Below are 27,702 nucleotides of genomic sequence, written 5' to 3'. Positions count from 1 at the left end.
ATGGCGGCGCGGAGCCAGGCCTCCCTGCGGCGCCGGCTGCAGAGCTCGCAGGAGGCGCAGCACCGCCAAGCGGTGCTGGTGCGGAAGCTGCAGGCGAAGGTGAGGAGCGGGGGCGCCTGCCCGGGGGGAGCTGCCCGGGGCCGGGCCGCGGTGGCGGGGCCGGGCCGCCCGCGCCGCGCGGAGAGGGGACTCGGCGGCGGAGATCTCGGGGGGCGAACGCGCGGCCCCAACGGGGCCCTCCCCGGAGCTGCTGCGGGCGGGACGGCGCCGAGCCCGGAGCTCGGGGGAGGCGCCGGGGGCCGCCCGGCTCCGCCCGGCCCGGCCCGGCCCGGCCCGGCGTGCTGGGCGCCTCGCCCTGCCGCTGTCACCCCCCCGAGCCTCTCGTTGGGTCTTTTTCGCACTTGGGTAAAGATGCCTGGCTTGCAAACGCCTTTGTTTGGCCCCGTTAGCAGGGGGCTGTCCCAGAGGTAGGGCTCGAGCCGGCGGGGGTGGTTTTGGGCGGCCCCGGGCAGAGGCAGGCAGCTCTGAGCAGTGGCTGAGCAGGACTGTGGTCAGAACTAACTTCACCTGCTCAATATTGAAAAGCGATTTTGAAAAGTCATTTCTCTAGCTGCAGGGACCCACTGGGCTTTTAGCCCGTTGGAAATACTCATTTGGGGTACGTGGTGGCCATAGGCCGGGCATGGCTGGCTAAGTCTGTCTCATCATTCTGCTTGCCATCGCTGTCTTAGGATGAGCAGATAGTACTATGTGTGAAAGAAACCCTGTCTCACTTTCTTTAATACTAGGGAAAGTGAAGCTTCCCTATACCGTAAGGACTTCTTGTGGACTGTATCAGCAGCACTGTGAAATGTACTGTGCTTGGGCTGTAAAGACTTAGAGAAAAGCTAATGCAGGAGGAGCCGAGTCTCTTACAAGCTGCATTGGCTCCTCTTCATTCTGTCTATCCATCTAGGTGGTGCAGTACCGGACTTGGTGTCGAGAGTTGGAGCAGCAAGTGGAAGCAGGAGGGGTGAGTGTGTGCGGGTTGCTACCTAAAGACAGTGTATGTAGCATTCGTTAACGCAGACAAAGAAAAGCTCCCCAAAGCAATGACAGAGGAAGACAAGATTTTGCTACCTGAGGGTAGCATATATCTTTATGGGAAAGGTGGTACGACACTGCAAAGACACATATATATAATCACAAAGCAAATACAATAACCAACAACCTTTCAGCTCACAGTCCTATACTCAGTCCTACATACCACCTTTAAAGAAGCGCTGTAAGTTTGCCCGTCCGTGTTTTGTCCGGTTGCCATTCTTAGAGCAGCCAGGAGTCCCAGAAATGCCAGTCCAGACAACGCTATCAAGAAGGATTTCAGTTTTGTGAAAGAGTGCTTTATTGCTGGAGTAACATTTTGTCCTAGGTCTCAGGAGAGGGCTGTACTGCCTGTTACATTATATGGCTGTCTCCGAAAAAGAATCGGTTGAAACGTAGCATTTTGGAAGGCAAGAATGCTGGCGTTCAACATACAGAGCTGGCTCTGTGCTTTTCTTTCTGCTTCGCGGCTAAAGTAGACCTAGGAAACGAAGGGTAGGAGAGCATTCCCAGGCTCCAAGTCGAAGTGAGCGCTTGCGGTCATGAGCCTAGGATACCTAGGTGTGAGAGTGCAACAGTGGGAGACTGAGGAGAGCTGCTCACATTGAGTAACACCCTTCCCCTCCCTTCCTCTCCCTAGTCACGACACTGTTGTGCCTGGAAGAAGCCACGAGCTCCTGAGATACCCAACAAATGGAGGGGAAAGCGATGGATGCTAACAGTAGTGAAGGGAACACAAGAATTTGACTAAACATTTCCTTTCTTCTTAAGGGATCCCTTCCAGGCAGGTGGGAAGCCACAGAAGACCACAGCCTGGAGAAAGCACTGCTTCAGGTGGAAGAGGAGCAGCAAAGGTACCCGGAAGAAGCGTTCCCTCGTACTTGGTATCCTGGATGCTCATGGAAGTGAGGGAGAACCTGTCAGTGCTACCTAGCCTCCCCGAGGGAAGCGGCTGGCCAAGCTGCTTTGAAAGGAGAGAGGTCCACAATCTGTTTTCTGTGGTGCAGTAATAGTGTTGTGTGCTGAATGGCTCTGTTTTGAGCGGGGGGTTATTCCGGGTGACCTCCAACGGTCCCTTTCCAGCCTAAATTATTCCGTGGCTCAGTAGGTGAGCGACTCAGGACAATGCTAGAGAAAGGTGACGCATCCGGAGATCAGCAGCAGGAAGGGGAGGCAAGACGTTCACTGTGGGCATCATCAGCGTTGACGAGGAAGGGGAAACCAAAATTGTAGATGGAAGTTGAAGGCTTAAAGCAAAGAGAAGCAAATGAGTTTGCCATGACAGAGAGATCTTAGTTAATCCTAGAAAGCACTTCTACTGCCTCTCAGTTTGACAACAAAGTCAGTGTTGAGGGAGCTGGAAAATCACGGGGATGCTGCTTGTGGATAGCAGTTGTTCAGTGACCTGATTGCTGTTTCTCCCTTTCCAAGGTGTGAGAATCTGGCAGAAGTGAACGCTCTCCTGCGGGAGCACCTCGATAGAGCGAATGAGGTTAATTCAGCTCTTAAAGAAGATGTTGGAAAGCTGACGGCGGACTGGATGAGGGCCCGTCAGGAGCTGGAATTGAAGGAGAGTGAATGGCGCAACGAACGTGAGGTAGGGATAGGCTACAGGAACGTCAGATGTGCTGCCAGGGTGGAGTGAGAATGCATTTTATTTCTGGCACAGAGAACTTGCTGTGTGAAGTTGTGGCTCTGTTGAGGATGTATTGGTGTTGACGGGCAGAAGGCAGGGGTGTGAGATGGAGGAGTGTCAGCAAATTGTGGTGATGGAAGATGCCCACCTGCTGTGACCATACTGCTCGGTCTTAAAGGCAAACGCTTGCTGTTGCTGGGCACTGCAGGGCAGTCACACAGGACCGCTCATCTTTTTAATAGTTCTTAAATCTCCGTCTAGAGCAGTGGAGACCGGAGAGGTCTGTGTGTTTTCGGATTCAGAGTAGCCAACCGAAGAACAAGACAGGCCTCCCTTACCAGCGGCCTGCTGTAAGCAAATCTGACACTGGTCTTGGAGGGGCTTGTTTTTGTCTTCCTCCACCAAGACTGTTAGACACCTCTGCAAGGCGAGGTGATGAATCATGATCAGTTTGCTCTGCTGATATCCACTCCTGCAGGAGAAGCGTGGATGTTCCCTTCTTCGAAGTCAGGTGGCAGGTCTACTGAGGATGCTTCTGTGGTGCCTCTTCAGCCCTTGATGCCCCTGTTGCAATAGTTATTAAAGGAGACCTGGTGACAGTGGTTGTACTCTCTCCTATCTGAAAGACTTGTACAGTGACAGTGAAGGCTCAGTTGGCATTTCTTTCTGTCTTTGCATGTTTAGCTTTATGACAACTGCTTGAGGGGTGAACATAACCGTCTACTCAGCCTGTGGCGTCAGGTGGTAACCTTCCGCCATCATTTCCTGGGAATGAAGACTGCCACTGACCGGTGAGTAGAAGTTAAGGCTAGATGTCTTGCAGACAAAAGTGTAGCTTCCCTTCACACCCGCTTTTTGAGCCTCGATGTTACGTTAGTTGCGGCTAACGGTATGATTTCTCCTTTGACAGTCTGAAGCAATGCCGTTAAGCATGCTTTAGGCTATTTTCAGAATCATTTTGTTTGATGCTGGTTTTCAGATAAAACTGTGGGGCTTGGGCTATAATCAATGCAGGGGCCCTAAACAGATGAACTTGACTATGGTGATGTTTGGGCGTATTGACACAGACACGGGCATATATGGAGACATTGGAAGCGACTCACCAAAGCTATGCGTGCAGCGTGTAGAGCAGTCCATTTAAAAGAATGACTGAAATCTGCCTTAAGTCTCACGGAGTTTCTTTTCCCACTGCTCCTGATGGGAAGATCACTCCTGAATAGATCTATTATTTTTCTTCTCATTTCCAGCTTACATTTATTCTGGTCAGTTTGTATCCGCTTATTCCTGTACCAGCATCGTTGAGAGAAAGAATAGCTCCTCCACCCTGTTACTGCGTTTATCCAATTTATTTTGCTTCGTTTGATACCTCTTTTTGTGATTGTTTTCTTGTTCTTGGGCTCTCTGAGGTTCCTTTCTCACAGTTGCCTTCTACACAAGCAAAAATAGTGTAGCCTTAATAGTACCTTCTTCTGGTGTCAGCTTGCAATTTCAAACTCTGGGTTACTGTCAGCCGTTTACCTTATTTGATTATAAGCTTTCCTTAATGTGAGAGTGTGCCTGACCTACTATTTAATTCTTGTATTGTTTGTGGGTTTTGTTACAACATTCTAGGCTTATTCTTACACCACCTTCCTGAAACGTTTATTATGTAGCTATTGTCACGAGCCTCTTAGCAGTGCAAGTGCTGATAATAATGGGTCGCTTAGGGCTGATCCCTTAGGTGTAAAAGCCGGGGACCTTGGTAAAATTCCTTACATCTGTTAATGATAATTAGAGTATGTTGATAAGAGAGAGCAGGAGCAACAATTAGTAAGAGTAATTAGAGGACCTTGAAGCCTTCTGGCTGTGCCATACATGTCTTCTTATCTCTGAGGAGAAAACAGGCTCATTCCTCAGCTACCCAGTAGACTCATTGCTCAACTGTCAAGATGAGTCCTGATCCCAAAGTGTCAGATGAATGACGAAGATGTCATCTTTCCTGCCAGCTTTTACTGTTGCGCAATTACGTGCTTCAGAAGTGAGTCAGCTGATAAAGATGGTGGTGTGAAGATTAGCTCTCTCTTTATTCTTCTTCAGAGATTTGTCAGAGCTGAAGGCAGAGCAAATGAGGCTTTCTGGAGCTATACTTGTAAACTGCTCCCGTCTAAACTCTGGCATACACCTCTGGGAGTCCATCGCTCTGGGCAGACCTGTCCTGAAGGATCAGGCACAGCAGCAAGCGGAACAGGAAATAAGCCAGAAGACTCAGGAAGTGATGTGCTTACAAGTCAGGGGGGACCTGGAGAAGAAGGAGCTTCAGGACAGGTAAAGGTGTTTTAAACTTTGCTGTTACCAACAACGTCTTTTGTGGCTGCTTCCTGGATTCTTAGATGGGCTGTGTTCACATTTAAAGCACACCCATTCTGCACAGCCCTGTTTCTGTCCCCAGTCAAACCACTGCCTTCAACAGAAAGGGTAGAAAAAACCGTCTGACTGACTGAGTAAGACAAGACTGGAAAAGAGATTGCATATTACAATGTTTTTGCTGTTAACTGGTTCTCGGTGAGAAATTAAGACCAGTATAAAGGGAGCTCTGTCTCTTGTACAGCCCTTTTGCTATCCAGAACTGTGCTAAAGGGAGTTGGGAGGAATTTGCCCAGGGCCATCATAAGCAATGTAGCACCTCTGTACTGACAAGTCCTCCTTGCAAGACTGAGTGCGGAAGGCCTTTGGGGCAAGAAGTGCCATTTTGCAGCATCAGGCTTTTTAACCTGTAGAGATGAACGCTGCCTTTGCTGTATTTTCTGGGTTGAACTTTCTCTGCTATGCTTCTGGGAGCTGCGTAGCTCTTTAACAGGTGATGGTGTGCAATGCTTTTGGAATGGCACGTGGACCTTCTCTTCTCAGGGTGATGGAGCTCTCGGCCTTGCTTGTACAGTCTCAGAAGCAGAACGAGGAGAAGGAGAAGACCGTGAAAACGCTTAACGACACTGTCGAGATTCTAGTATGTTTTACCTTTACCTGGGAGATAGCCCAGTGTTTGCTCTCCAGCCTTAGCACAAAGAGGTGTGGCTTGCTCAAGAGAAGGAGCGGTAAAGATGCTAGCTGTATGGGAACATCGGGCGCACTGCCAAAATATTCCTTGTGTGTTTGGCACACGTGGAGTCAGTCCAGGTGCAGGCAGTGGCAGGGGAGCTGCAGACAATTCAGGTGTCTTCCTCAGGGGGGTTGCACCAATGCAACCAATTCTGCCTGTGACTTTAAGTCTCTCGGGATCAAGGTTCCTTGGAATGGACGGCTTCATAGCAGCCTATAAAAACTAGCTGTTGGTCTTTCTCTTCTTAGTTTTAGCAAAGAAGAAATTGAATAGATATGGGAAGGAATACACTGGAATCACCAGGGCTGAGGCTTATCGGCGTGACAATGCTACTGAGGATGGGAATGCTACAGAGGGGAGCAGCTCTTCCCTGCCCACCCTTTCCTTATTCTGTTCTCAGGAAGCAAGTTGGTTAGAGAAAGAATATGAAGCTGCATTGACTACGAGAGCCAAAGAAGAGAATCTTTCCCTCCAGAAGCTGATAAAAGACATAACTGAGGTGAGTACAGAGTTGGGACCACATCCCTGTAAATTTGACTTAAAAGTACTTGAGGAAGGCAACAGACTAACCCAGGGAACAGATAGAGATGTTGATTACTGTCTATGTTAACTGCTACTGGCTGTCTAATTTTTATACCACTTTTCTGACATAAAACCTGTTATAACTTCCGAGTTGGCTGTCCTGTGACACTTCAGCTGAGTCGCTAGAACTTTCAGTGCCTTTGCCTTCGGCGTCCCGCTAAGGTCTCTCTTGGACTGTGCTTTCTGAGTTGGCTACGTGATATTTGTATTCCAGTGTTGCTTGGAGGCTTCCCGCACCCTCCTTGAGCAATGACGCTGTTGTTCTTCAGATTTTTATAAAAGGTCACTGACTCAATCGATGCACTTGCCAGCTCTGCTCCTTCACTCTACATTCACTGACCCCAGAATCGCAACTGGTCTAAGTGTTTAGGGGTAACTTTAACTTAGTCCTAAACTTCGCTCTGTGGAGGGGGGCTTAGTCGTCAGATCTTTTACGCAGCCTCTCACAAAGTCAGTTCTTTCCCCTTAGTTAGTCATTTTTATCCTCTTGTGCTACTGCTCAGAGTAATTATAAACATTAGCTTTTTCACTGCTGTTTTCCAGTAGTCATCAGCTTCCTTCTTCCCTGGGCAGCGTTACTGTTTCCTTTCATTGCTGTTTCCCGTGTTGATCTGGTGCTTGTGTATGTGGCTCTAAGAAGCTGACGGAGACCAAAATCATTCCTGAGAGCTTCAAGAAACTGAGCGTTCAGGCAGCCTCCAGCCACTTCACACTTGTTTCTTCGTGTTTATAGTAGCTGTATTCAGAAACCCCTGGAGTACTTGTGGCCACGGGGACAAAACTTCTTTGTTGACTGAAGAAATGAGAGAATTGAGTTTTTAACGACTCTAGGGTGAAGTGGGGGGAAAAGGAGAAATAGATAAAGAAAACCAAGAGTAACAGCTTGATGTGGGCTTTCAGGTGGTGTTAGATGACAGTGACAGCACGGTCAGCATTATCTGCACTGACAGTTCCCAGCATGCAGAGTCCAGCAACGTCCTCCCTTGTCTGAGCTCCGTTGATGCAGAGCATGCCTTTGTATTGGTTCAGGAAGCACTGGCAAGGAGGCGAGGAGCAAGGCAGGTGAGGATTTCTGCTTGTCTTCACCACTGGCCACAGGCTCAGCTGCTAATGCCTCACTTAGCTTGAAACCTTTCCGTTTCCTTAGCCAGTTTCTTTCTAGCCTTCCCACTCTTGGTACCGTATTGCCTTGCCAGTCTCACCAGCTCTGTGTCCTAGTGCTTTTCTCTCCTTGATCCCCACCCCCTCATCACAGCTTTTGCCTTCAGGTGAGCTGTCTCTCTGCTTGCTTCTTCTCCCAGCTACCTGGAGCCATCTGCCCTGCTTCTTATTGCTTGTTTGTGCTCTTTCCCTGCCCATTCCTTGCAGGCCCTAAAAGAAGAGCTTTCGGCCAGGCAGGACTCTATCAATTTCCTGCAGCACCAGCACAGGCAGCAGGAAGAGCAGTGCAGGAAGCTGCAGCAAAGGCTTGAGCAACTGGAGGAGGAATGCAAGACGTCCAGCAGCCACCGGCAGCACCTCCACTCTCTGGTAGAAGCACTCAGAAGGTGAGTGTTTCCTCCTTCTCCTGCGTTCTAGAGGCAATCTGCTTCCAGTTCTGGGAGTTCAGCGGCGTTATGGGCAAAGAACTCGCCTGCCCTACCACGTGTATGCCTCTGTTGGGCACTTTAGCATCCTCCTGTCGCTGCTTTTCATGCTCTGTTGTGAATCCTAAGGCTGTCTTGGCGATACAGAGCGGTGTTGGAATACAGGACGCCTCCCTCTCAACATGCTGCATCTGTGAATTCCGTTCTTTCCTAGCCGCCGCTTCTCACTGAACGAAGGCAAAAGCCTGCTTTCCTTTCTCTTTCCCTCTTCAGTTGCCTTGTGAGGGGAAGAGCAAGTTCTTCTTTACCGTGCTCCCCACAACTCCATCCTGGAATGACGAAAATGGGGCCCGTGACTCTTCAGGCCTCTTCATTCTTCTAACTGAGCCTTGTCTCTGCAGTGACTGTGCAAACCTCGAGAAAACCAGGGAAGAGCTACAGCACCAGCTTGAAGTAACGGAGCAAGAAGCCTCGCGTCTGCGTCAAAGTAACACTGAACTGCAGCTGAAGGAAGATTCGGCGCAGGGGGAGAAGGTGGAGCAGCAACGGACGATGGAGAGAGCGCGTCGTGACCAGGAGCTCCTGTGAGCGTTAAAGCTTTCTCTGGGCAGGGGTGGGCGTTGCTGGACTTTAGGAGGCCCACTGTAAAAGAATGAATTCTGCATGCTCATCATTTGTAGCATAGAAAGGTGAAGGGAGCACGTGGGCAGGTCTGGCTACCTACTGACCTACAGCATAGCTGCCTCCTTGTACTTTCTTTATGACCCTTTAAAAAAAGCATTCCAAACCCGACCGGAGTAGTTGATGACAGGCATAAGCGGAAACAAGAGAGGTTTGGACTGGATTTCAGGAGAAGAAAAAATTGAACCATGAAGGCAATCATGCAGCAGAACAGGTTGCTCAGAGAGGTTGTGCAGATTCCATCCCTGGAAATTTGGAAGACCCAACTGGATAGAGCCTTGAGCAACCTGGACTGATCCCACAGCCGACCCCAGCTGCTTTGAGCTGAAGACTGGGCTAGAGGCGTCCTGGGGTCCCTGCCAGCCTGAATCATCCTGTGATCCTATGGTTATTGCATTGGAAATTCACGCACATCTCCTCCCCCAGTAGATTGCAGGCTCTGTCATTGTTTCGCTGCTGAAGGCAAGAGCAATTGTGGGAATATTAATCTGGACTTAAAAAGTCTGTCTTACCCAAAGAACAACTTTGGAAAGTCTTGTATCCGATGTACCAAAAAGGAGAGAGAGAACCATCAGGCAGGAAGCCGTTCAGTTGAGAGTACCTGAACTTTTTGGAAACGTTCTGTGATTTCTGGAAGCTTGTTTCACTTTCTCAATGACGAATGTTTCACCTGCATCAATGACAGAGAGTGATGCAGCTCTAGTCAGGAAATTGCAGCATTCTTTAGGTGTAAATAGAAAGCTGTTGGAAATCATTCTAACTGTCATATCTGGGACATAGTATGTGCTCTTGGTTTTGGAAATGAGAATGTTTTTACATTAAAAGCTTGTTTGTCTTTCCCCTTCTCATAGACTGAAGGACTTGGCTGCACTTGAAGGAAAACATTCACTATTACAGAGTGAGTTGGTAGCCGCGAGAGAGACACTGGAGGAATCGCACCTTCAGAGGGATCTGCTGAAGCAAGAGAAACATGAGCTTGCCATGGCACTGGAGAAGGTGTGGTCACCTTATTCCTAGGTAGCACCTGTGGGAGAGGGAGTTGTGATAGCAGGACCACCACAGATGCTGTTTCTGGCAGTAGAAGACAGGGAAAATGTTGTCCTCCTTCTTGGAAAATGGTGATCAGACCACACAGGCTCTTTGGGGTAGTTAGTCCCCACGTGCTTACTGGGAGCGCGGAACTGGGAGTATGTCAGAGACACACAGGGGATGTGGAGTTGCTGCTTGAAGTCAGGGGTTTTCCTGCCTTTGTTGTCATGCTGTTCTTTTGTCTCTCCAGGCAGAGCGGTCGGTAGCAGAGTTGACAGGGGCTCAGAATAAGCTGAGTGCTGAAATAGCTGAACTACGTGTTGCAACAGCGAACACGAGCGGTATCAATGAAGCTCTTGCACTGGATAAAGCGCAACTGAACGAACTTGTGCTGCAGGTGAGCAGAGTTGCCAAAGATCTTGCCAGGTGTTCGTCTCCAGCTGCTGCTTCTGCTCAGGCTTCTTGCCTTCCGACAGTATGACTGACTGAGTATGGAAATGTTGGTCTTTTTCCTGTCCAAGCCAAACCTTCTTCATAGTAACTCTTACTGTATTTTATTTCCTCTGTGCCTCTGTGATTGTAGCTGGAGCAAGAGAATGAAGTTCTGTCAGGAAAAGTGGACGGGATGGAGAGAGCAAAGATCTCTGACCAGGAGAAGCTGAACTTGTGTAGAAGAACAAATGAAGAGCTCTGTGCCGAGAAAGCCCACCTGGAGCAGCTGCTGAAGAAAGCAGAGGAGCAACAGGAGGGGCTGCGGGTACAGCTGACGGTACTGGCAGAGGAGAAGGAAGAAACCCAAGAGAAACTCAGTCAGGTGAGACCAAAACCGTGGTGCTTCTGGGTGGGCATTTGGCTGCTTGGCTCAGTGAAGCTGTTATCTGTTGGATTCTGCAGTGTTTTTGTCAAGGAGACGCTTGGTAGTGCTGGAGGTCAGAAGGCTTTGTTTGCTTCTTTTTGGAAACGTGTTGATGGCCTTCAGAGCTGTTCTGCAATTCTCCGAGCTGTCCTCTGCTTCTACAGATTCTTTTGATCCACTTGTCTGTGTTGGTCTCTTTTTTGGCTTTTGATAAGCTGCAGAGAGATGATTGTGTTGCCCGTGAATCTGAGCGGGGCTACTGCTCTCACATGTGGCAAAAGAAACAAACTGTGTAGCTCTGAATCCTTTTTCTGAGGCAAGAACAGGGCTGCATGTTTCTATTTATGCTTTTTGTTGTGAAGTCTGCAACTTTCAAAACTCCCATTTGTTTGAGCCTAGAGAGCGGGACAAAGCTGCAAGTCAGTGTCTGCTGTCTTGTATTGCTAAGAATGGGAATGACATCTTGAAATTGTTGAAATTGTATTTTAAGACATACATGCAACTTTGTGGCTGGAAAGCTGCCTGGGGGAAAAGACCTGGGGGTGTTGGTCAACAGCCGGCTGACTATGAGCCGGTAGTGTGCCCAGGTGGCCAAGAAGGCCAATGGCATCCTGGCTTGGATCAGAAATAGCGTGGCCAGCAGGACTAGGGAAGTGATCGTCCCCGTGTACGCGGGGCGCTGGTGAGGCCGCACCTCGAATACTGTGTTCAGTTTTGGGTCCCTCACTGCAAGAAAGACATTGAGGTCTGGAGCGTGTCCAGAGAAGGGCAACGAAGCTGGTGAAGGGTCTAGAGCACAAGTCTTCTGAGGAGCGGCTGAGGGCACTGGGGTTGTTTAGCCTGCAGAAAAGGAGGCTCAGGGGAGACCTTATCGCTCTCTACAACTACCTGAAAGGAGGTTGTAGCGAGGTGGGGGTCGGTCCCTTTTCCCAAGTAACAAGCGATAGGACGAGAGGCAATGGCCTCAAGTTGCGCCAGGGGAGGTTTAGACTGGATATTCGGAAATATTTCTTCACCGAAAGGCTTATCAAGCGTTGGAACAGGCTGCCCAGGGAAGTGGTTGAGTCCCCATCCCTGGAGGTATTTAAAAGACATGTAGATGTGGCGCTTAGGGACATGGTTTAGTGGCGGACTTGGCAGTGTTAGGTTTACGGTTGGACTCGATGATCTTAAAGGTCTTTTCCAACCTAGACGATTCTATGATTCTGTGAATTGTTAGAGCCTCTTTAGGCTTTGAGGAAGAAGATGAGAAATAGGTGATCGCGCAAGACTCTTCACGCTGGACTAACTGATTTCGGTACCCTGGCAAAAGAGCTGGGGAGGATCATGTCACTGTAGGAGACTAGGGAGTTTGTCATCATTTAAATGTCAGTTTCATAATGTACAATCTTGGGTATTATGGGATAACTTTGAGAGAATTGTTTGTTTCTGATGGTCTGTTCTCTGTTAGATAGTCTTAGTTTTGGAGTACGTGGTATGTTTGGCAAATGCACAGCAGAGGTGTTATACTGAAGAAAGGAGCTAAAAAATCATGGTTAATCTTCAAGCTTGAATACCAGCAAGGTATATTAGACACCTTCTTTGTGTAAGACAAGTAAACAGTATTGTTGACATGAACTACTGTACAAACAGAGTCTACCATCTCTCTGGCCACGTCAGCCAGACTTTCATAAATCACTAAATGACACTGCTGACCGCAAGGGCTGTTTCCCTGCCAAGCGTCACCTCATTGCATCCAACTGCTTTACACGCTGCAGTAGGTGACACTTTGATCTTTTTTTTTCTAGAAGGAGAAACCATGTGTGTTTTCACTTTCTTCAGCGAGCAAAGTTGCTTTTGCTCAGCCTTTCCTGAAAATTTCCAGCACTGGAATAGATTCTAATAGAGTTTTAGTTTGCAAGGTTCTGGAGTTCTGGAAAAGGCAGTATTTTTGCATGAAAACACGTAGTCCGGGGTATGTACGTTTGTCGTGAAGGAGCTGTCTGGTCCCAGGCAACCCAGTATGGCCTTACTCATCACTGTCAAGTTAACAGTGCCAGTGCCTTTTGGCAGCCCAGGGTATTAGTGCGGTATACAGCAGGTGCTCTTAAGCTTTCAGCCCACAGTACAGGAGCTCTTTCTCCTCGAGCTGATTCAGAAGTGGCACTGGCTGGCTCTGCAGAGAACTCCAGAGAAAGGCCTCTAACTGTATTTTGTCCCGCTTTCAGGTTTACCGCCAGCAAGAGTCGGCTAGCAGTGGTCTGGAGCAGTTGCGCCAGGAGTCCTCTCGCCAAGGGCATGCACTGGCCAAGGTGTCCAAAGAGAAGGAATTGCTGGTGCGTGAGAAGGCTGCCCTAGAGGTGCGACTGGCAGCCATGGAGCAGGACAGACGAGGCCTTTCAGAGCAGCTGGCAGAGGCCAGGTAAAGGCAGGGAGGACACCCTAGGCAGGACCTTATTCAATGTCTGTAGTTATAAAGGTGGTAATCGTTGCATGAGGATTTATTGCATCCTGTGTGCTTTTCAGATGTTTTCACCTTCCATGGACAGAAAATGGAAGAATCTCGAGGGGGAAAAAAAAAAGTATACCTTGATTTGAATGTTATTTTTCTGACAGGTAAAGCTAGCAAAGCTCTCCTGAGCCTTGCGCTCATGTTTATGCCCCGTTGCACATTCCTGTGTGAAGTCCAAAGCCAGCCAACTTGGCTCTGAATTGAGTAATCGTTAAACCATGCAGATGTTTCCTGAAACCTGAAGTTTCTCCCTGGTTTTGGTTTCTTGTTCTGCATTTGAACATAGATCTTTCCTTGTCAAGTAGTTTGACATGGGATCGTCAGAATTCAAGGCTATTACATACGGACGTTGTGAGGAGGACACTGCCATTTAGGGTGAAGCTCGAGGCTCACGCTGAAAATCTCGAGGGCCTTCTGTTTCTAAGCTAACTCTTGTTAAGTGTGGTGCAGGACCTCGAGTTGGTTACACCAGCAGCAGGGAAACCTCTTGTGAATTCTCGACAGTCTTCGGGGATTCTTGCCCATCACTGATGTCTGGGTCCTGTACTCCTCACCACGTGTCGTTTAGAGGCAGATGCCATGGCGAAGTTATACAGGGAAGGAACAAGATTCTCTGCTTCTGCTGTATCAGGTTTCTAAGACCAAATGTGACAAGTTCTGCTTTTCCAAAAAGAAGAAAAAAAGCATCGAGACGTTTGTCCTCCTCTTAGGTGTTTTTTAGAAGACTCCTGAACTTGCAGAGCTGTACAAATGATGTTTCACAGATTGTTTGGCATGCTTCTTGACTTTTACACTTTACCGCTCCAGAGTATGTTGTTAGCGAGGCTGATAAACACCATTTTGACTCAGTGTGTTTCCTGAGAGCTGCTGCTTCTTCTGAGCTCCAGCTTCTCTTATTTGATCCAGCTGAATTATGTTTGGTCAATTACTGGGCTGTTATTAAGTGATTAGATGTTCAGTTCCTTTTTTTTTTAGAAAAAAGAGGGATCAATTATTTTGTTAGAAAGAGATAAACTAGTTATGAAGAACCTTTGGCAATAGATAACGAAAAAATCAGCAACTATTCTTGCCAGATGTTGTTCTCAAGAGCCTTTTGTTGTCACGGTTTTGGACTCTACCTTTTCTGTTCTGTTTTAGAGACTGACTTCTATTTGTCCTTAAAACGGGGCACATTTACCTTGGACTGCCAGAGATGGGCGTAATCAGAAATAGTGCTTGTTCTCCTTCTTGCAGATAGAGCCTCCATTGTCCATCAAAGCAGGGAAATCCTTCTGTTGTGGGTTTTATTGTTGTGCCACTCAGGTGCCCCTTTACCTTGAAGGATGTTATCCTGGTCGCATGCCTGTACTCGGGAGGCAGCGCTGTGTATTGTAGGAACGTGGCACACAGGACGCTGTGTTAGGTCAGGGAGGTAACTGCAGCTCCTGGTTCCAGAATCCTGTGTGTCATACGCACCAGTTGGTTGAAGTCTATGGATGTAACAATTTGCATCTGCAGTACTACAACTTCCCTTTTAAAGAGCGACAAGTCATTTGGGCTACTGCTTACTTAGTTAGCAACGCTTAAACAAAGGGAGCAAGTGTTTCTCTTGAACTTCCAGCAGTTTAAACTAAAGGATACCTGTCTCTCCCTTCATATAGTTCCTGTTCAGATAAAATCTCGTTCTGATTTCTTCCAAATGCTGCTACAAGCATGAGACTTTACCCTCTCATCTGATGTATTTCTGGAGTCCCTTTTAAATATAGGGAGTCTGGAAAATTACCTACCTATACCTACAGTATGAACAGCACTAAAAAGTCACGAGTCAGCCGGGGAAATACTCTTGTTCTGTCCCCCTGCAGAGCAACTTGGAAGGGCTGAGGAGATAAGGGCTGTGAGCAGAGGCTGGGCTTTTGCTTGCTGGCACAGACTTTGTGGGCACAGCTACCTGCGTGTCACAGCAATTTAAGATTTGGCTGTTGAGATCAAATTCGGCTGGGCTTTCTGTGTTATGCTAGGTCATGAAGAAAGCCTGGACATTCCCTCGGAGGGGCCCGCATTGCTATTTTAAACGGTAGAAATATGTTTTCTGTATACAAGTTTCCGTGCAACCCATTTTCCGTACTCAGGTGTAGGGATCTTGAACGACTTCTTACTGGAATAACTCCCTGTGGGCGTCAGGAGCAAGAAACTCATTTCCCTCCGTATTCACAACTTGCAGGTCAGTGAAGGAGACCCTGGAATCCAGCCTGTTTGAGGCTCAGCAGCACTTATCGCAGCTGGAGATCGCCAGGAGTCAGCTTGAAATCCAACTTCACACAGTCACGCAGGCCAAGGAGGTGATACAAGGTGAGAGCCTCCTGCGCTTTGTTTCTGGTGATCCCCCTACCTAGGGAAGGTGGTATAAAAAATAGCTCTCTGTCCGCAGTGCTTCTGAGGAGTGAAGGAGATGGAGGCAGATCCCTCCTGCACTGAAATTCAAACGGCTTAAGGTCAGTAAAGTCAGAACCATTGTTTGTGTAGACTCTGAATCTTGCCATTTGTCGTGTTTGCAGGGGAAGTGAAGTGCCTTCAATGTGAGCTGGAAGCAGAGAGATCTCTCGTGAAGCAGGAACGGGAAAACATGGCGCAACAGCTCTTGCGGACAGAACAGCAGTATAACAGTACCCTCAAACTTTGCGAAACTGATCATGAAGTGGAAATAAACAAGCTCCTGCAAGACCTGGTAGGAAACAATATGCTTCTGAATTCTTCAAGCAAGCTTTGTGGGCTGACTTTAGAAGACGACTAGCCCGAGCGTGTGAAATGGCAGCAATCCTCTGTCATAGGCCACACGTTGGTAGGCCAGGCAGCAGAGCCAATGGCTCTTCCTCACCCTGCAGTCCATCTGCACCTTTTCACTGATGAAAAGGGAGGTGAGCTTTGAAAATAGAGACTCTGAGAATAGATAGAAATCCTGAGGAGAGAGGCCCTAGGAAACAGGCAGCCATCAGAGAGGGGAAGGTAACATCTCCTTCTCTTCCACCTGCTGACCCTCCTTTTAAGTTCCTTGACAGGACACGATATATGGAGGGCACAAAGCCGCCACTGTGCACTGTTCAGGTCGGGGGTTGTGGGGGAGGGATGAAGCTTCACATTTTTTTGAGGAGCTTGGCTGGGACTTCATCTTGAAGTCTTTTCCTCCACTCATCAGGCAAGCGAGCGGGAAGGGCACCATTCAGAGCTGCAGGAGATGCTGGAGCAATGGGAAAAGGAGAAGGCAGAGACAGGAAGGGAGCACGAGAAGAAGCTGTTTGATATGAAGCAGAAAGTTGCTACCGTGCACGCTCAACAAGAAGAGGAACGAACCAGAGTCCAAAACGCCAAGCAAGAGGTAAAGGCTGTGAAAGGAGAATTTGTGTGGTTCTTTGCAAAGCTAGAGCTGTGGGAGATGACTGGATATCGGGCTGTGTGGAGCATGCCCTACATGTTTTCTACATTGAATTTGGTGAGGTGAAAGGCGTGCAGGGCTACCTTTGGGACTAGGAATGAGACCTCTCATAGGAAGCCAGGCAGAAATGTCACCTTTCATTTTAGATTTTTGTGCTGCTATTGTATTCTGGTTTTTCTAAGAGTTACCTCAGAGTATCTTCACTGTTCTCTTAACGGTCTTCTTTTGACGTTTACTGATACGTGTTTATAGCCTTAACTCCATTAAAGACCAAACTGAGTTTGTAGGACTGAATCCCCATGAGGATGGGCTTTTTGTTTGGGGAGGACGGGGAGGGGCGCAGCAGGATTGTTGACAAAAGAAAAATCTTTTTAAAGACTCCTCTGAAATATTTCTGGGCAGTAAAACAGAGGTGTCTTCCGGGCTGTGTTTTAAGTCACTTGCTGGTAAGCTATTTTGTGCCCAGGTCTCCTGTGCCAGAGCAACCCTGCGATACGCTGAGAGTCCTCCTTGTGTCCTACCCAAAGTCCTCTTTATGGAGGCTGCCTAGGGACAGCAGTACCCCCAGCTGTGTCTACAGGTATTGAAATGACAGGGCGGCGCTCAGAGATGACAGTGTGTCCCTGTACTGTCAGTACTTCTTTGGTAAAGTCTACTGAATACCTTAAAACCAAAGTAATTTTCACCAAACCTCACTCAGAGTACATGAGTTTTCTGAAAGAGCTGCTAGCTTCAGCCCTCTGGCAGCCTTGTGTTTTCTCTACCGCTAAGTAGGTGCAGAAGTCGCTACTGAAAGACAAACAGGACACAGCGCAAGACGAGGGATACCCTCACCAGCAAGGCGAGACACTTGAGAACTGCCACACATTCTCCTGTTAGATGACTAAGAGTTTGTTGGAGATTCAGTCGCAGATGGACCGTGGATGGACCATGTTTATACTGCCAATCTCACTTAGGAAGCTGTGTCTCCAAGTGGGCAGATAATGACCTAGGAGACCAGCAGCACAGTGCTTTGAGACCGTGTGAGCCCATGGGTCTTTGAGTCTTGCCACACAAATTTTGTATGGGAAGTTTAAACCCGTCTTCTCTTTGTTTCTGTGCAGGTCCTGCTAGAAAAGGAGCGTGAGAAGAATGCTTTATTAGAGACGCTACTCCAAACGCAGGGAGAGCTAACAGAAGCCTGCCAGCAGCTAGAGCAGCTCAGGCAGGACCTGAAAAAGCAGCAAGAGAATGGGCAGGTAAGTCGTTGACTAGTAGGGTAGGTTGAAAGAACAGGCAGTTGGCAATTGGACGTAAGCTGAGAGAGAGGCTGAGGGCCAGGTAACAGAGTGAGGGCAGTAACAAGGAAATAAAACCTAAGTCCTGGGACTGAGGAGGCAAGGACTACTGCAGGCACTGAAAGCACAGAGCCTGGTAAGCTCCAGAGATCAGCAACAGGAAGGGTGGGTTACAGTGGAACCAGAGCTGGGTAGAAAAGCAGAAAGAAGTGGCTGAATGAATGTGATTTTGAGACAGAAAGAGGAAAAAGCTGAACCCGATGGCAGGTCCCAGTAACTTGCTCTCCATTTGTGTTTACAGAACATCACAGAAAAGCTGCAAGCAGAGCTGCAGCAAACTCGGAGTAAGATCAAGGCAGTGGAGAAGAGGCACAAGGAAGAAATCAAAACCATCAAAGAGGAAAAGAATGTTCTTCTTCAGCAGAGGGATGCTCTGCAAAAACAGGTGACTGAGACAGCAGTAGATACTCTGGTCATCAAACAGGTGGTCTCTCCCCTTCTTGCCTTTCCATTGCAGAGCAGGCTGATGGGGTAGTCCCTCTGACTGCCATCATACTGTGGTCTCCAGCTCAGCTGGTCTGAAGGAGGCTTACTGGTCAGCTGAATCTCAGCTGCTGCCCTGGCCAGATGGGCTGCTCCTTTTGCCTGTTTGCCAGCAATCATCAGAGTGGATTTCTGCTGGCCTGTTACTGCTAGCCTTGTTTTTTAAGGTGGTTTTTCAGATGAACATGGTGACGCACTTAGATTGTTAAACAAGCTGGCTGTATCCATTGTGAATCTGGTACTCTCACGATAGGGTGAAATTTAAAGTTGTCCTTTCCCTTTCCTCACAGTATATGATATGGCTGACGGCGACAAGCTGTAGTCTTTGACTGCTTTGTTATGTTTTACTTGAGGTGGAAGAGTTGACGTCTCAGCTAGCAGCCTCCGAAGGGTCTCTAAAGGAGGAGGCTATGACTCTACATCAAGAGGTGGCGTCTTTGGAAAGGAAACTCGAGAGCACCGAGAAGCAAAGAAAGGATGTCCTGGTGAGGCTGGCAGATGCTGTGAAGGGCCATTTCTTACATATTTTTTGGCCTTCTGTTAGTCATTCTAAGGAGCAACTTTTTTTTGTGGTTTAACTTTTCCAATTGCATTCTCCTGAATAAGTAGGAAAAGATGCCGTAGTCATATACGACTCAGTTACGAATCAGGGTGCTTATTTTCCTCAATTCTGAAGGTTTCTGCCCTTGAAGCTTTAGTCAAAGTAATTTTCAAACTTGTCTCTATTTACATTGCATGGTTTGGGCAATTATTTGTGTCCAAAATTTCTAAACACCTGGATCTGGAAAAAGGGGTGAGAAGACAAAGTTTGCTAATAATAGAAAGCTGTTCAACATTGCCCGTCTGAGAGCAGACAGCGGGGGGAAAAATGAGACATTTGAGAAACAAAAGTGCTGATCCAGCTAAATATGTATGTCTGCAAGGGGAAAACTAGTCCCGATTTGAAACACGGAATGACAGACTGTGACCTGACCATTACTCCTTCGAGAGGGGGACAGTGGCCTTCTAGAGGATGGCACCACGAAAATTCTACGCAGTAGAGGTCCAGGGGGGGAAGTAAATGAAACGTTGGGGTTGTTCTCAAAGAAAAAAAAGGGAAATCACATGTTGGGGTTGTTCTCTCTTCCCTTCCTAATAGAGAGAACATCATCGTGCCACTGTCTAAATCATGCTTAGTCTGGACTTGAAATCCTGGCTGCAGTTCTGGCAGCTCCTCCCCAAAAGAACACCCTAGAGCCAGCAGAGGTTCAGCGAAGGGCAAAAGGGAAGATGGGACCGGCTGAGTAAGCTGGGAAAGACGCAGCCTAAAGAGTGGCGCAGGAAAGGTCTACAACATCCTGAGAGGCAGGGAGAGAGGGGGCAGCGGTCGTTCACTCTCTTGTCCAAGAGATGAACGAGAGCCATCTGATGAAGGTAGTGAGAGCCACGCTGCAAGCAAATGACAGGAGGTGGTATATTTACAGCAGAGCAGACCTGTTGAACTCCTTGACGAAGGGTGTTGTAAATACAGCAGGTCTATATGGGGTCAGGAGGAGACTGAGAAAGTTCTCACAAGCTGGAACAGTGCTGGGGTTGGGGAGGGGAGGTATCACCCGACTCTTAGGCTTTCTTCCCTGGGTGTGCACTTACAGGCACCGTTACATACGGGAGACTAGCCTAGACAGTTGAGCCAGTGCAGCTGTTCCTACATGGTCGGTATTTTCCCACTCCTCCATTTACAATGACTCCAAAAATCAGTTATGGACAGAGTTTGATAGATACAGTACAGTTCTCAAATCTTTTTTGAGTGACAGTAGAAAATTTACATCGAACAGGGAAACCAACTGGAGAGCTCGAATTTTCTACTAAAAGCTCCAACTTCAGCCCTTGACTGCCACTGGAGCAGGAGTTCCAATCTAGTATGACAACCAAACATATATAGATGGAATTATTGAACCTCTTCCTCCCTGTTCTGCAGCATGACCGGGACAGACTGCAAGCACTTAAAGAAAAACTGGTATGGGAGAGAAGACTCCTTCAGGAATCAGTCACAGCCTCCGAGACCCGAGCAAATACAGCAACAGATATGAATCACTGCCTTGAACAAGAACTCCAAACTACACTGTCTATCTTAAAAATTAAAAATGAGGAAGTGGAAACGCAGTGGGAGAAAATCCAGACGCTACAGAAAGAGGCAGCAGAGGTAAAAGCTTTGCAGGAGAATCTCACTCGTATGACTGCCATCCTGTCAGAGAGGGAGGGAGAAATGAAGTTATACCAGGAACAGATGAGAATGCTGGAAAAGCAGAAAGAAATGCATAAAACTACTCTCGATCAGGTTATTAAGGACATAACAGAGAAAGAACAGAAGACAGGATCCCAGCAAGAACAGATACAGGAGCTGGAGAAGCAGCAAGAAAAACAAAGGATTGCTGTAAGCAAAATGAACAAAGACCTGGAAGAGAGAGACCGGGAGATCAGATCCCAGCGAGAACAGATACGGGAGCTGGAGAAGCAGCGAGAAATGCAGAGGACTGCTGTCAGCAAGATGAGCAAGGCGCTGGAGGAGAGGGACCAGGAGGTCAAATTCCAGGAGGGGAAGATAACGATTCTGGAACAACACGGTACCTCACAAGTGAGAAATCTGCTCGTGGATCTTGATCCTATGAAAGGGAACTTGAAGGAGAAAAACATAGAGCTTATGTCTCTGACCCAGCAGATCCAAGAACTGGAAAAGGAGAGAGAACAGGTGAAATCTCTGCACGCAAGCCTTGAACACCTGAGGGCAGTTCTTAAGGACAGAGAGAGTGAGTGTGCTTCTCAAAGGGAGCAGTTCAGGCTCTTCCAGCAGTACAAGGATCAGCGAGAGGGGCACCTGCAAGAGCTTCATGGTAAAGTAGAAAAGATGACACTTGCTTTATCTAAAAAAGATCAAGAGCTTGAGTCACAACAAAAGCAAATCCAGGAAGCTGAAGAAGTCATGGAAGTGCAGTTAAGAACTGTCCGTGACCAACTGGAGCAGACCTTAGAAACCTTGAAAGAAAAGGACAGGCTCATAGACATCCAAAAGCAACAAACACGGAACTATGAGGAAAAAACAGAAGAACGGATGAATGTCTTACAGAGAGACTTAGAACACGCTAAGGCAATACTGAAAGAAAAGGATTTCATGATTGAATCTCAGAAGGAAGTGATTGAGACCTTCCAAAACCAAGAACAGGACTCTGCACAGCAGAAGGAAATTCTGCATCATCTTCAAGTGGCACTAAAGGAACAAGAGCAAGAAATTTTATCCCTTAGAAAACAATGTGAGGCATGCAAGGAAAAGGAGGAGAAGCGTGAAGCTGAGCAAACAAATCTTCAAGCAACAAAACTGACTCTGAAAGAAAGAGAAGAAAAGATAGAGGCTCTGGAGGAGGCTATCTCTAAGCTTCAAGAGCAAAAGGAGGAGGCAGCGATGCAGACTAAAGCCATACTGCAAAAACTAGAATATGCTGAACCTTCTCGAGAAGCTAGAGATCAAGAGAGGGTGTCTTTGCAAGAGCATGCCCAGGACCTTCGAGAGCAGAAGGAGTTAGAAGGCAAGCAGGCCAAGAGCCTACAGCAGGATCTAGACGAAATGAGCCACGCAGTGAAGAACCACCGCTTGGAGTGCCTCAGGCAGACAGAGCAAATGAACACGTTCCAGCCTGGTGAAGAAAGCATGAAAGTAGCACTAACATCATGCCAGAAGCAAGTGAATCTGCTTGAGGAAGCGGTGAGGAAGAGAGATGAAGACAATGAAACTCTTCTGCAAAAACTCCAGCGCCAAGAAGAAGAACTGAAGACCTTGCAGAATCTCCAGCTTAGGCTAACCAAGAAGAATGAAGAGGTTAGACACCACAGAGAGCAAGAGAAGCTCCTGGAAGCAGCCTTGCCTGAGAGGGAACGAGAGACCAAGGCTCAAGGTGGGCAAGAAGAGTTAGAAGAGGAAATAAGAGGTCTTCGGGAAGATCTCCAGCACGTTCGGCAGACTCTGACAAAGAAGGATGCAGAGATCAAGTACCAGAGAGGCAGAGTCAGGTATTTAGAGGAGACTCTGACAGGCAGAGAACAGGAGCTTAGGAGGCAGAGTGAACTCCTGAAACAACTAACATCAGCTTTGCGATGGGAAGATGAAGGCGAGACCCTAAAGAAACAAATCCAGAAACTCCAGAACTGGGAGGCAGAGGAAGCAGAGAAGAGGAAAGTTCTCCAGGAGAGAGACCGTCTCTTGAAAAGGCAGGAGGAGCTAACCCAGCAGCTGGAAGATGAGAGGAAAGCAAAGGGGGAAGAATTGGAGCGTGTGGTGGCTATTTTGAAGCGGAATGAAAGCGGAGAAATCGAATGGAAAGAGAAGGCACAAGCACTGACTCTTGCCCTTACCAGGAGTGAAATGGCCAATGGGACTCCGAGGGAAGAAATAGCCATCCTGCAGAGTATGGTTTCAGAGAGGGACAAGGACCGGTTTCATCTTCAGGTAGGCACTGTGGCTGATCATCAGTCAACTAAAATGTCTGTGAAGGATTCTAAAGACGTTTTCCATAAAGATATGGGAATATATATTCCCATACATATATGACCTGCTTGGCCAAAGAAACCACGATTGCGGCCAGCAGGCTTGCCTGTCTTTCTAGCTCCGTCCAGAGCCCATTCACCTGCCAGAATGTTTTCTGTCAAGCCCAGAACTACTGGAAGAGCTACAGAGCTTGCCGTTAAAATTAAAGCAAGTCCAAAGGTTGGGGGTGGGTAATTGGTTCTCTCCTATCTAGGCAAGCTTAGCCAACGTCTCGCGGTTAGGATTTGGCATGGAAAGGAAAGGGCACAGTTGACCAGACTAATGCACTAAACTTAGTAGAATTTTGTAACGATGGCTGAACAGCAGCTGCACTGATGGCGCTTAGAGGATGCTTTCAGAGACGTCGATTTCTGAGGTACAGCTTTTCCGGTGTATTGAAAAGAATGGAATTCGTACCGTTGCCTGATGAGGTTAAAGGCTTCACTGCACATGCAGGATGTACTTGTGCCGCAGTCCAAAAAGCACGAAGGCAAAGTTGTGTGGATTTCTCCAAGGTGATCTGACTCGGGTACTGCTAGTGGAACAGCTGCAACAGCCTGTGCTGCAAACTTGCCTGGGACTCTGCCAATACTTTTAGCATTACGTTAGTCCACAGGCATGTAGAAACTGCTACTAATAAAATACTGTATTTATGCACTATACAGTTGTACATGACTTGAGAAATATTACTGCCAGCCTGATCAGGATGATGACGGGTATTGTGATCTGTTGATGGGAAGCAGACAAGGGCAGGGAGCATGAAAACAATGGGAGGTTGCAGTTGCATCCGTATAGATCAGGTATGCAACAGCATTAGATCAGGTAATGCGCTTGCATCCGTATAGATCGGTATAGTGCTGATATCAAGACTACATTTATAGATGCTGTCAGAGAGCGCTTCAAGGAGCACTTGATGAACTCATCAAGAAACCCACGAGGGGGGAGGTGGCTCTTGACTAGGTTCAGAGCAGTGCACAGGGCTTGGTTGATAATGGGATTTTTTCGAAGAGCAGTTCTGTAATGATGATGTAACAGGTAAAGGGAATAGAGAACAAAACCTTGGCATTTTATCACTGCAGAAACGCATGCTTCACCCACATGTTGTTTGGTTGTCCGAGGACAGAGCGTAGAACTACAGATAGGAGGATATACAGTGAAGGTCAAAGAGGATGACCAAAGATGTTAGATAGCTTCCCTAAGAGCAACATGTCGATGTGGAAGTCTTCATGACGGACAAGAAATGGCTGAGAGAGAGGGAGCTGGAAATACTACAGACCTTTGTGAAAGCATGAAGTGGCTGAATAGGAAACGAATGTTTCCAGTCTCTCTCGGGAGGAGAAGAAGGGACTTGGCACTGTCCATTCCTGAGTCCGGTCACTCTCCCCGACGTGTTGGTTCTGGCCCTCCTAACCTTTATGTGGCACCAGCTCACGTAATCTCCTCTCTGAACACCCAGCAGGCTATCGCAGAAGGGGAGCAGCTATCGTGGCTCTCAGAGAAGAGACTCCTGTCGCAGCGGCTGGAATGTCTGCAGCGAGCAGTTGCAAGGCTGGAACATGAGAAGACGGAGCTGAAGCAACTCAACGCTGAGCTCAGGAGGACTCTTGAGCAGGTAAAACAGGCTCTCATTGCCTCTGCAAAGCCTCACGGTCCTCTGGAACACAACACGTTTCCACAGGCAGCACTTTGGGGTCCTCTGTTTGTCTCCTTCCCTCTCCCACTTTCCCCTGTGGACACACACTTTTGTATTCTCTCTCTCTTCTGGCACCCCGCTGCCTTCACAAAGGCACATTCACTCCGGAACCACCCTTCTTGCCCCAGCGTCCCCGTACACACCCATTTGACTCTCTTGTGTCAGGAACTGTTTCCTCTTGCGCTTTCTCTTCCATAGTCTACATCGAGTGCTTTTTGCCGCCAACGTTCTCTGGTGCAATTAACGGTCTCTGAGCAGACATCTCCTTGCCATGACGTCCAGAGGTCCTTTTGCTCCTTGTTTGGTGGCAGGTTTCTGTGACCCTTTCTCCTGTCCAACGTGCAGGTGGAACGTGAACGGAGGAGACTGAAGAGAGATCACGGTGGTCGGTCACTGCCAGATGCATGCGGCTTTTCTCTCTCCGAGTCTGACCAGCACAAGATGCCTGCTTCTAGACAGGTGAGAACAGAATCTTACTTGGTGGGAGGAGGCTCTGGCCATACGGAGCAACGATGGCAAATCCCAGTGGCAGCAGCCCCCCAGTATAGACCTAATAGAAGTCAAATATAGACCATGGCCCTGACCAAACTGGAGGCAAAAAAAAGAAATCCTTGCATTTTCTTCACAGGAGGAGTCTCACGCTCGCTGCAGTCGATTAGCTGAGTTACAGAACCAGGTGAGGAGTAGGAAAGCTCTCATCAAAAGCCACTGTGGCTGTACTGATGGGCACAACTTTGCATGATGCCACAGCCCAAGTTTTGTTTGGCTGTCAGGAAGTGAGTACACCAGGCAGTGTCTACACCAGGTAGTACCAGTTAGACACACCTCTTGGCCACGGCCAAACAACATCATTCACCTAGGTCTAGTCTCTGACTTGCCTAAAGGGCAAGTGGGAGAAGGATTGGAGGAAATTCAGAAAACTGGCACTCGCCTGAAAGTAGAGACTATTCTAAGGATGTTCCCCTTGAGCTTACTCATCTTGTTGACTGTTTCCATTTTCCCTTGACTCCGTTAACAGTGGAGCTTGCATCATATCAGAGCTCCGGGGATCTGAGGCAGTGCCAGAGCTTATAGCCTTCAGGCAATCGTTAGTGTCATACTGCTATGCTGTGCTAATCGTGATCCCAGTATCGGACCGAGTCAGAGACCTAAGCACTGTATGGACATGGGTTTTGTCAGTGCAAGAACGTACATTCCAGCTACTGAAGCCTATTGCATCCTTTGACAGTGGTCTTGGCAGTAGCAGCAGTCGCCAGACGTCTCTTCCGTGTACTTTTATGGGTCTGGTACACCCTGGTCTCCCTGAGGAGGCGAATCTTCACAGGCGCTCAGGGCGAAATGCATATAATATTTGTATCGGTAGACTACATGATGCTTAGCTCCGGCAAGTGAGCTGAGAATACTGCTGAAGCCATCAAGGTATATCTTAAGGATGTTTTCACCAGGAAGCCTCAGTGTCCGAAGTTCTGTTGCTACAGATAACTAACTGAACCCCCTTCCCCTTGTGACTGACTGTTGCGTCTGCCTGCACCGTGGACCCACTTCAGCAGTTCAGCAGGAAAACGGAGGTGCTCTGCTCAAAGAATAGTCCTCACCTGGCTGGTTAGGGCACTCCTCTGGGCCTGGGAAACAGCAGAACTGGAACTTGATCTCCCACTTCCTGGGAGATGCTCGTAGCAGCAGCTGGCCACTTCTCCCACTCATACCTCTGGGTTACCTACCAGAGCGTGGGAGGGTTTTTCAGGCTTGCAAGCCCAGTTTCACAAAGGTGCCCTTATTATTTCAGAGAGAAGGTCAGATCTGTCCCTCTCTTCAGTGGTGGTGGTCCCCAGCCTATGCACAGAGTTTGTTGTGAAGTCCCTTTGATGTCTTACTTTCCATGTGCATCTCCTCCACTCCAGAGCAGGCAGAGGGCAACATGCCAGAGCTGCTGTGGCTGCACTGCACTGCAAACCTAACAGGAGGTGAGAGCAGCTGGGTCTCTCCCACCAAAAAGCCCAGCAGGCAGAGCTCCGTGTTGTCAGGAAAGAATAGAATCTGAGGCGTTTCAAGGCCTCAGCAGTCCTGTAAGGCTCATTTCCCCCCTGGGCTTTGTTCATCAGGTTATGCTCTGCTCCTCTGTGAAATGCTCTGAAGTTAGGAAAAATGAGAGTTTGCTCCCTTTTCATGTGCTAGCTGTCACGTTTTTAAGCTGGATCGCAACAGAACAGTTCTTCAGTACCTTGTGTAACCAGTAGCCCTCCTGCTGAGGAAAAAGCACGTGGAACTAAGGTGTCGGTAGCCCGAATCTCTCTTTTGAGAAAAAGAGTTGGGTTACTAAACCCTGTAGGAACCTCTCTCCTTAATATACATGTAATGTCTCGGTGTTGTACACGTGAATGGTATGCCAGAAAGAAACTCGGAACTGTTGATAATCTGAGTTTGGTTCAGGGTGACTCTGGGAACCTGTTACTTCCCATTCCACAACGACAAAGTGTTTGTCAGGGCTGGAGTTAGCGGGTGCGTCTTCCCCGACGTCCGCAGATGGTCCTAACAGCGTGGGCTTGCCTGAGCTCGGCCTTTTGCCTCTTTCAGGTGTCCCTTCTGCAGACGCAGCTGGCACAGGAGCGAAAATACAAGCAGGACTATATTGAGTGCTGCGCCAAGACCAGCCAGGAGCTGTCAGACCTTCACCAAGAGCTGTCTTACTCCTTAGCAGCTGTGGTCAGGGAGCCCAGAGCTGCTGTTCTGGAAGCAGAGACTCGGAAGCTGGATCGGTCTCTGAACCTTCATTTCCTGTAGAGGAACAGCTGCAGCATCACGGGGCTCCTGTCTTGTGCCCTTCCCGGAAATGTATTATGTTTTGCTGTGGGAAATGGGGGCGCATTTGTTCTGTTTGCATTTGGAAGCATTTCCTAGCGGCAGTGATTTTTAAGATTTTTTTAAATAAAAGCAGTTTTGCAGGATCGCACTATTTCAGTAAGAAAAAGCAAGTGGTAGGTATATATGTGGCTTAGGAAAAGATTATACTAGTTGTTTACGTGCGCAAGTAAGCTATTACGAGCTGTTGTCTGATTTAACCTCTCGAGTTCATAGCCGGTCCCTGTGATGACAGAGGGAAAAGGAGGTGTTAACAAAATGAAGGGGTGAAGAGTACACGCCAGGGATCGAAGGTGGGGCAAGAGAGTGGGTTTTCCTTCCTTCCTTCCTTCCCTCCTTCCTTCTTTCC

General features: G+C 48.2%; 1 protein-coding gene across 1 annotated transcript; it reads left to right on the top strand.

Moving 5' to 3' along the window:
* Positions 1-27,441, top strand: LOC143167230 (uncharacterized). The gene is made up of 26 exons (XM_076352423.1): positions 1-99; positions 956-1,012; positions 1,852-1,934; positions 2,512-2,677; positions 3,401-3,507; positions 4,793-5,020; positions 5,603-5,699; positions 6,193-6,291; positions 7,275-7,436; positions 7,743-7,921; positions 8,362-8,544; positions 9,493-9,637; positions 9,921-10,067; positions 10,254-10,484; positions 12,734-12,927; positions 15,218-15,345; positions 15,552-15,721; positions 16,190-16,369; positions 17,530-17,664; positions 18,005-18,148; positions 18,600-18,731; positions 20,204-22,723; positions 24,258-24,413; positions 24,840-24,953; positions 25,123-25,170; positions 27,069-27,441. The coding sequence occupies exons 1-26, from the start codon at positions 1-3 to the stop codon at positions 27,273-27,275; spliced, it is 6,111 nt and encodes a 2,036-aa protein (XP_076208538.1). The 3' UTR covers positions 27,276-27,441.
* The last annotated feature ends 261 nt before the right edge of the window (positions 27,442-27,702 follow it).

Source organism: Aptenodytes patagonicus, chromosome 14, assembly GCF_965638725.1.
Source record: "Aptenodytes patagonicus chromosome 14, bAptPat1.pri.cur, whole genome shotgun sequence".
In the NCBI taxonomy this organism is placed as follows: domain Eukaryota; kingdom Metazoa; phylum Chordata; class Aves; order Sphenisciformes; family Spheniscidae; genus Aptenodytes; species Aptenodytes patagonicus.
The sequence above is the reverse complement of the archived record's forward strand: the minus strand, read 5'-3'. Positions and strand labels throughout refer to the sequence as shown.